Here is an 8,624-nt window from a genome sequence, read left to right on the forward strand (position 1 = left end):
GTGATCCTGGAGACCTGGGATCGAGTCCCACGTCAGGCTTCCTGTATGGAGCCTGCTTCTCCTTCTGCCTGTGTCTCTGCCTCTCTCTGTCTCTATGAATAAATAAAATCTTAAAAAAAAAAAAAAAAAGGCTAACTGAGCGCTGCTGAGGGTTCAATGACCTTAAGGAGCAGAGAATTCACAATTCTATGACTTATAGCTGGGGTCTATAACCTTGCCTTATCCCTAAAGCAAATGCATTAATTCAAAACATCTCTATGAGGGGCACCTGGGTGGTTCAGTAGGTTCCATGTCTGCCTTTGGCTCGGGTCATGACCCAGGGAATCCTGGGATTGAGCCCTGAGTCAAGCTCCCTGCTCAGCGGAGAGTTGGCTTGTCCTTCTCCCTCCGCCCCTCCCCCCTGCTTGTGTGCTCTCTCCCTCTCAAATAATAAAATAAAATATCTCTATGAAGCACTTCCAAATGTAGCACCATGTTGGGACATCTGTGTTCTACTCTCAGCTCTTGGCCCACATACAAATCATTTAGCCTCATCAGTAAAAGTAAGAGATCTGGGCAGCTAATCAGCCTAACAATCTATGATTCACACTGTTAAGCACATTATCAGCAAGAACTCAACCTCATCCTTTCCCACAAATATTAAGAGCAATCTGTTCACTGGCTTCACCATCTCAGAGCTCTTGGGTTTCTCACGCCTTGGCTCCCATTCTCCCCTGATGAGATCCAGGAGTCCAAGAGTGTTTCTTAGGACCCTTAGCACTTCAAGTATAAAAGGTGGTCTGCCCTGCCCTCTACTCTGTCCTCCTGTTAGACCTACTCTTCAAAACCACAGCAATGGCCAACTTCTGAACGCTCAACTCTTCCTGGCTCCCCATTCCCACCTCTGCTTTCTCCAGCTCTGGCTTCATGTCCAGCACTACCTGTTAAGAGATGTTCCCTAGGAAGTCCCAATGTACAACTCCCTGCCCAGACCTCCCCTCTCCTTCCTCCTCCCGCCCTGCCCAAGACCTACCTTTCTTGACTTCTCTATATGTTTTTCTGGAAACCTTAGATATACTACTCATCAGCTCCTTCTGCTCCACAGAAACTTTCCATTAACCATTCTCTGAGGACATCCTAGATTTCCCTACCATCATGCCTTTACAGATCTCCTTAAGAATTACTTCCATACTTTTGATTCTCTCTGCATCCAAGAGGTCTTCCAGACCACTGCATTATAGTGGGCTTGCCTTTTTAAAAACTTCTTCCAAATTTCCATCAAGCCGTCTCTGAACACCTAATCCTTAAAGCAGCACCGATGAGAATATCTTGAACATTTACCTTGGATGTCAAAAGGCCTGGACTCCACTATATGTAGTTTACTAAGTGCTTAAGTGAATTACATGAACATAATACATTTAACAAAACATTTTGTAAAATTTTTATTTCACTCTCCAAATAATCCTAAAGTTGCTTCTCTAGTTTAAAAAACTATAAAGATCAGAGAAGTTAAGTGATTGTCCATGATCACACAGCTATAAAGCAGCAGAGCCAGGACTCAAATCTGGGTATTGAGATCTCTCTTTTGAATTTTGTATACAACATTTGCATCCCTTTGACAAACAGTAGGTACCAGATAGACATTTTTTTTAAAGATTTTATTTATTTATTCATGAGAGACACACACACAGAGAGAAGCAGAGACACAGGCAGAGGGAGAAGCAGGCTCCATGCAGGGAGCCCGATGTGGGACTTGATCCCAGGTCCCCAGAATCACGCCCTGAACTGAAGGCGGCGCTAAACCGCTGAGCCACGGAGGCTACCCCCAGATACGACATTTGATTTGAACTATCTTGTCTAGGAAGTACAAAGTCAATCAAAATTTTCCTCCCCAGTTAAATTCTCTTAGTCCTTCAGAGTGATCTTACTGTTGAACCAGACTTGCAAACTGGCTTAAGTACAATATCAGAACTTAGTTTCTTAGAACACACAAGAAGAAAAGAACAAAACTCTTAACAAAAGCAAATATGAGAGAGAGAGTATTCAAGCTCTAGAAGGAAAAAAAAACCCCACACATTTTCTTCTGACAAAAAAAAAAAAAATCAAGCCAATTAATCACTCATATGATTCTAGCTAGCACAGGGCTGAGTATATTAATGGGTAAGTTGATCATGTATTTTCAAACACACAAGCAGCCAAGACTGAAAAAAAAAAAAAAAAGAAAAGAAAAAAGAAAAAGAAAAAGGCCCCAGTTTTGGCATAGTACTGTAGGGAAGAAAAAAAAATTTACTGTTACATGTTTACTGGGTTTGCTTTTGGACTATCCAAGCTAGTAGCTTTGCTTAGCATTAGATTTTTCAGGCAACAGAGAATGATAAAGTATTACTCAAAAAACAAATGAGTCAAGTGTCTTTCATAATTATATGAAAAAACCCAATCCTGCTATCTTGAAGAACACTCGTATTTCAGTGAAGCAAGCTCTGGAGGTGGTAACAAATTACCCCCAGATGTGAAATCCCAGGCTATGTTCAAGTTCACCTGGGAAGCAGAACAGCCTTAATTTGCTTCTAAATTTGGAAACAACCAATAAACATTTGTGATCACAACCTCTGGCCTCCCCCTCTCCATATGAGTCAGAATTGTTTTAGACATTTTAAATTTAATCCAAAATTTCTCATGTTGTAGATGAGGAACTGAGAGCTAGATTCCGAAACGCAAAACAGAAAATAAACTGCATTCACAGAAAACTTCCTCAGCAAAACACCACAGGCTCTGAATGGAAGATTCTGTTTTCACTGTGGTTTCCTGAGACTAGGGTTCGGGGTAGAGCAGGGAAAAGAGCTTCAATCTTTGAAAAAAAAAAAACAAAAACAAACAAAAAACAGAAAAACCCTCCACGTGTCTGGCTTTCACCTAACAACCTCTATAGGATTGAAGGGTCTGTTAGGAAGATTCATTCAACCCAGCTAGCTCACAGCCACATATTACTAACCCGACTTTGATTAGAAATTGACCAGCATGTTCCTCAAGTGCCATTCCTCCTCAAACCCACCTACACACAGATCCCTGAGGCTACCTAGACAATGGGAAGAACAAATCTCTCCCAAAATTTTAAAATAGTAACAGATGCAAAAGAAACACTATTACAAAGAGATAGGAAGGTAACTGAAAAATTTTGGAAACTTACAAACGCACTATCAATTTGATAATATTTTTAGAGCTACTATCACAACGCCTTTTGCTAGAAAAGCTATATATTTATATATTTAAATATTTAATTTATTTATTTCAGAGAAAGAGTCCATGAGTGTAGGAGAGAAGGAGAGAGGAAGAAGCAAGCTCTTTCCTTGTGGGGATCCCCATGCAGTACTACATCCCAGGACTCCAGATCATGACCTGAGCTGATGGCAGGTGCTTAACCATCTCAACCACCCAGGTGCCCTGAAAAGCTGTATTTTTAATTACATGTCAAATCTGATAGTTTTGCCTACCGTAATATTAGCTTCTAACCATATAAAACATCTGAGCATCATTTCTCCAGTCTTGAAACACATTTCACTTTCTGTAAAGACAGAATTTGAAGGGCACCTGGGCGGCAAAGTTGGTTAAGCATGCAACTCTTGGTTTCGACTCAGATCATGATCTTAGAGTCATGAGATTGAGCCTCGAGTTGGGCTCCTGCACTCAGCATGGAATCTGCTCGGGATTCTCCTCCTCTCTCTCTGTGCCTCCTATTCATGTGCGCGCTCTCTCTCTCTCTCAAATCTTTAAAAAAGAAAAAACAACTTGAGGGATGGGGTGGACAGAAAGGGAGAGAGGTGAGCAGACGTCACTCCTGCTCTGAAAGTTACCACTCAGTGTTAAGCATTGCCCTTCTTGTGAGGATCACACAAGGATAACAGGCCAACTAGGACAAAGTTGGGGAGCAGAGTCTCTGCAGACACCCACTGAGAATCCAATGCTTGTTGGCAAGAGCTGATTGGAAATCAGCAGAGTGCAGAAGAAGCTAATAGCCTCTGTGAACCTGACATGAGAGATCAGATCAAAACAGCAGGATGGAGAGCCTATTATTATTATCATTACAGAAAGAAAATAACCATTAGAAATTGACCAGAACATAAGCCTTCTTCCAATTATTTCCACAAACAGGAGATTCAGATTTCTAATTAAAAATCACTACACACAGAGCCAAATATTTGAGTCAGCAGAGAACTTACCTAATTGTTACACTGCATTCCCTCGGAGCCATTTGTCCTGCCTGGACAGCTTTCTACCCTCAGCTCAACCAAACCACAGATGAAGATTAACCTTTCCCCATATAAATATACTTCATCAAATCTGCTGACACTCGGAACTGAAATCCCCAATGCAGAAGTCATTTTAATGTCCTTTAGGGGTTAAAGGTCTGATTAGTACACTGCATGGGTGTAGAACCCTCACGAGGATTTTGCTCCTTCTGCTCAACCAGGACCAAGAAGGAAACAGAATTCCTCTTCTTTGACTTTGGTGTAAAACAAACGAGTGGAACAGAATCGAGCTATTAACTCAAGGGTGGGGGGGGGGGGTCGAGCTATTAACTCAAGGGTGAGCTGTGGAGTGCTGGGGAGGACAGTACCGTGGGGAGAGGCTGGATGTGGTAATAAATAATGCAGTTAGAAAGTTCCAGGGCAGTTAAAGGCACTGACCCCTTCAGATTTCCGGGTGTGACAAAGATCCACAACTGGCTAGGAGCGGCAGCTCCCTGAACCTCCAACAGGCACATTCAGTCCTGTCAGCCTGGACTCAGCCTTGCCAGCACCAGCAAACAAACACGCACATTCTTCTCAGAGCCCACATGCCATACAACACAGTCTCTCTACAGGGCCTGTTTATTTAAGAAACCAGATGCTTTGATGTTGGGGTAGAAGTTGGGGAGTTCTGTGTGAAGGAGTAGTTAATGACAGGAGCAGAGGGAGGACAGAGACTGAGCAGTTGCTGGCTTTTAATCGTAAGTTTTGAAAGTTTTAAGGAAATTATCAAACAGTCAGAACCGAGGAATGAAAAGTACGGAAATTATGTCAGCAACCACTGCAACTCTGGCCAAAGCATTTCATCTGTTTCTTTAAGACAGTTTTCATGCCTAACCTCAAAGGGGTACTTATAGGAGGAATGTTTTGAAGCAATCCAACTTAGCAACCAACATTAGTAAAATCTTCTGTGCTTGCTCAATTTCTCTCATGTGCAAAGGCTATACATGTCACAAACACTCCGAGCGCTTAAAGGAAAGAATCAATTAAAAGTGTGGCATGAAAACAGTTTTGTGTTAAAGGCAAAAAAGGAGGTTATTTCTTGAGTCTAAAAGAAGGGCACTGGGATCCCTGGGTGGCGCAGCGGTTTGGCGCCTGCCTTTGGCCCAGGGCGCGATCCTGGAGACCCAGGATCGAATCCCACGTCGGGCTTCCGGTGCATGGAGCCTGCTTCTCCCTCTGCCTGTGTCTCTGCCTCTCTCTCTCTCTCTGTGACTATCTTAAATAAATAAAAATAAATAAATAAAAAATAAAAGAAGGGCATTTATAAATACACATACATATCTGCCAAATTTCATGAGGGAAGGAGCCTAAGTTATAGGTCATTAGGGCACAGATCTCTTAAAACCAGAAGAATATAAAAGAGTGCTTTAGTTTTACCTTGCTTTGTAAAGATTAAATGCCAATATATTCTCACAGGCCAAACAAGCAACAGTCTAGGAGATCTGCTAAAACCTTCTGAGGCTTTTCACTGTCCAGTCTGAATTATCTTTTCTTTGTATCTCAGCACCCCCAGCATCCGGCACATCTTGGACATTTGGAGGCCATTCTCATACACTGACTATACGAATTAACATGGCTTAACATGAACAGCAAGTTTTAACAAATAAGAGAACCAAGAACTTCTGATTTTCTTGGGAACTGAATCCTGCCATCTTATGAAAGGCTACTCTAAAAAGTATATAATATCCCTGATAAAAAGTTGTTCTATCACGCTGATACTTTTATTTCACACTGCTTATGAAAGGTCCCAAAATACTAGATCTCTTCAGTACGGTTCAGGATGATTTATCAGGACTTCTAAAAATGAAGAACCGAAAAGCAGAACAGCCTACTACGTAATTCCTGGTTAAGGAGATGGACCTCTAAGAACTCCTTTACTCAACTATGTGTAAGGTGAAGATTATTCACAACGGCTTCACTTTCACCATGTATACATGTTATAAACAGGATGGGATTTCTGAAGAAGAGACCATGGCTGGTTAACAAGTGCAAAAAGAGCTATTTAAAATTAGGTCACTGATGGGGATCCTTGGGTGGCGCAGTGGTTTAGTGCCTGCCTTTGGCTCAGGGTGCGATCCTGGAGACCCGGGATTGAGTCCCACATCGGGCTCCCGGTGCATGGAGCCTGCTTCTCTCTCTGCCTATGTATGTCTCTGCCTCTCTCTGTGTGGGACTATCATAAAAATAAATAAAAATAAAAAAAAAAATAGGTCACTGAAAGAAAACTGAGGGGGGGGGAAGCCACACACAAAGAATATATTGGAAACAGTAGCTAAATAAAATGACAGAAATAGAGGGAAGTTTCTTTTCATATGGACCTAAAAGAACAAGTTCCAGTTTTTTCAACCTCTAGCTTCAGAAATCAATAGTTTACAAAAGACATATCAAGTCAAACCAATCAGGGAATAATTCGGGAGTAGCAGCAGGTCCTAGGGTAGGGCAAGCAGCAAGAGAAGAATCTAAAATGTGGGGTAAGATTTCTGTGTCCAGCTGACTCCCGGAAGGAAGTGATCCTGTTGTAAGTTCACCATCAGCGCTGTAAAGCCTTTCTCAACTCCCCACTGTGAGATGGAATCTACACCATTATCTCCCCGGTACTCATTCCACCCTATCTGTACCCAACTGGTCCTCACCCATCAGCACTACTTTGGCTGTTGGTGCAGCTGTTGGCTGTATGGCCTTAAGTGGGGGCTCTCCCTGACTGGCGGGGCTCTGACTGCAGCTGCCCCGGGGACCTCACATCTGAGAACTCTGCACAGGTAACTAGTCCAGGCAGAGGGAGAAGGGCAGTTCAAGGAGAGACTGAGATTGGGCAGGCAGGGGATGTGGTTATACCGGGCCAAGTGCAGTTAAGCGCTTGTCTTTATTCCTCTGTGCAACTCTTCCCGAAAGAGGAAGGGATGTAACAGAGAATATATCAAATTGAGAATACACTGTGCAAATACGGGTGGCAACAATTAAAGCTCTAGTTCTTGAGAAACATGAGGAAGATGCCGTGTTGCACCAGAGCAAGGAGCCAGGACCTTCTTAACAATGGGCTTTGTCAAGCCCGTAAGTGTGCAAAGGTCGAGGGGCCTGTCCCCTGGGACAGAGCTACCACAATTTTTGAAGTTTCCAAGGAGAACCCAGCGCACAGGAGACCATCCGCAATGTGGGTCCTGACTGCTGGAAATCTTGTTACAGCAGGATGAAGACAACCCGGTCCGAGGCCAAGGCCAGGCTAGAAGGTCAAACTGAAGGCGGAGGAGAGAGCGCGTGGGTGGCCGTGAGCCCCCTGCAAGCCGGCGCCTCCACGTCCGGACACGCAGCGACCCGAGCCCCGCCGCGCTCCGGGAAGGGCCGCCGGCGAGGTCGCACCTTCGCCTCGCGCAGCCCAACTGCTCGGCGCTTGGGGAGTCCTTCCTCCAGCCTCCCCGCGGGTCCTGGCCACGGGAGCCTCATTACTGACACGACGCAAAGCAACGACGCTCGAGAGACTGTGACAACTTAAAGAAAAAAAAAAAAAAAAGAATGCCGTGGAAGTCTAGGCTGCCTCCGCTGTGACGACACAGCCGCGCGGGCCGGACTCGCCGCCGCAGCCGGGGCCCGGCGAGGGGGGGGGGGGCGGGGGGCGGGGGGGGGCGGCCTGCGCCCCCGGGCCCCGGTGGACACGCCAGGCGCGCGGCGAGGGGCGGGGGGCCGGGGGGGATCGGGGGGGGGCCGGGGGGGCCCGGCGGCCGCTCACCTGGTGCGTGTTGTTGGCCAGCTTGGCCACGACGTCCCGGACGCGGCCGCAGTCCTGGTCGTCCTGGAGCGCGCTGCGGCGCCAGCGGCCGGCGCGGAGACCGGGGCCCCCGGGCGCGGCGGCGCGCAGCCCCCAGCTCACCCCGACGGGCCCGGGCCAGCGCGACAGCGGCGCGGCGGGCGGCGGCGGCGCGTCCAGCCGGTCCTGGCCGAGGCTGGCGGGCGGCAGCAGCTGGACGAGGAGGAGGAGGGGGAGGCCGAGGCCGTGCGCGGCTGCCCGGGGCCGCTCCATCGCCGCCGAATGCCGACGCCGCCGCCACCTGCCGCCCGCGCCCGCGCCCGCGCCCGCCCCCGCCCCCGCCGCCGGCGCCGCGCCACACCCCCGAGCCGGCCCGGCGCTCCGCGGACGCGCGGCCCGGCCCCTCCGCCCCATAGGCGGGCCGCCTGTCCTTCTTCGGCGGCCGCTCCTCATTGGCTCGCGTCGCCTCCGGCTGCGGGGGTCCTGCGTTCCGAGGCCGGGACGCGGGGCCGATTGGCTGGAGCGGCCGAGGCGGCTGAGGTCATCCCGCTCGCCCCGCGGCCTCGCCGGCCGCCCGAGTTCCGCGGGCGCTGCCCCGCCCCGCCCCGCCCCGC

General features: G+C 47.6%; 1 protein-coding gene across 5 annotated transcripts in view; it reads right to left on the bottom strand.

Moving 5' to 3' along the window:
- The window catches only part of SORT1 (sortilin 1), a 66,810-nt gene extending 58,512 nt beyond the window's left edge, over positions 1-8,298 (bottom strand). For 4 of the 5 annotated variants that reach the window (XM_072834865.1, XM_072834864.1, XM_072834863.1 and 1 more), the window contains exon 1: positions 7,993-8,298. In XM_072834865.1, coding sequence (XP_072690966.1) covers positions 7,993-8,283 — 291 coding nt within the window. In that variant the 5' untranslated portion in view covers positions 8,284-8,298. Of the gene's footprint in view, positions 1-7,625; positions 7,685-7,992 lie in introns of those variants that run through there. The other variant, XM_072834866.1, reaches the window with a different exon arrangement.
- Positions 8,299-8,624: the final 326 nt, after the last annotated feature.

This window comes from Canis lupus, chromosome 8, assembly GCF_048164855.1.
Source record: "Canis lupus baileyi chromosome 8, mCanLup2.hap1, whole genome shotgun sequence".
Lineage (NCBI taxonomy): Eukaryota > Metazoa > Chordata > Mammalia > Carnivora > Canidae > Canis > Canis lupus.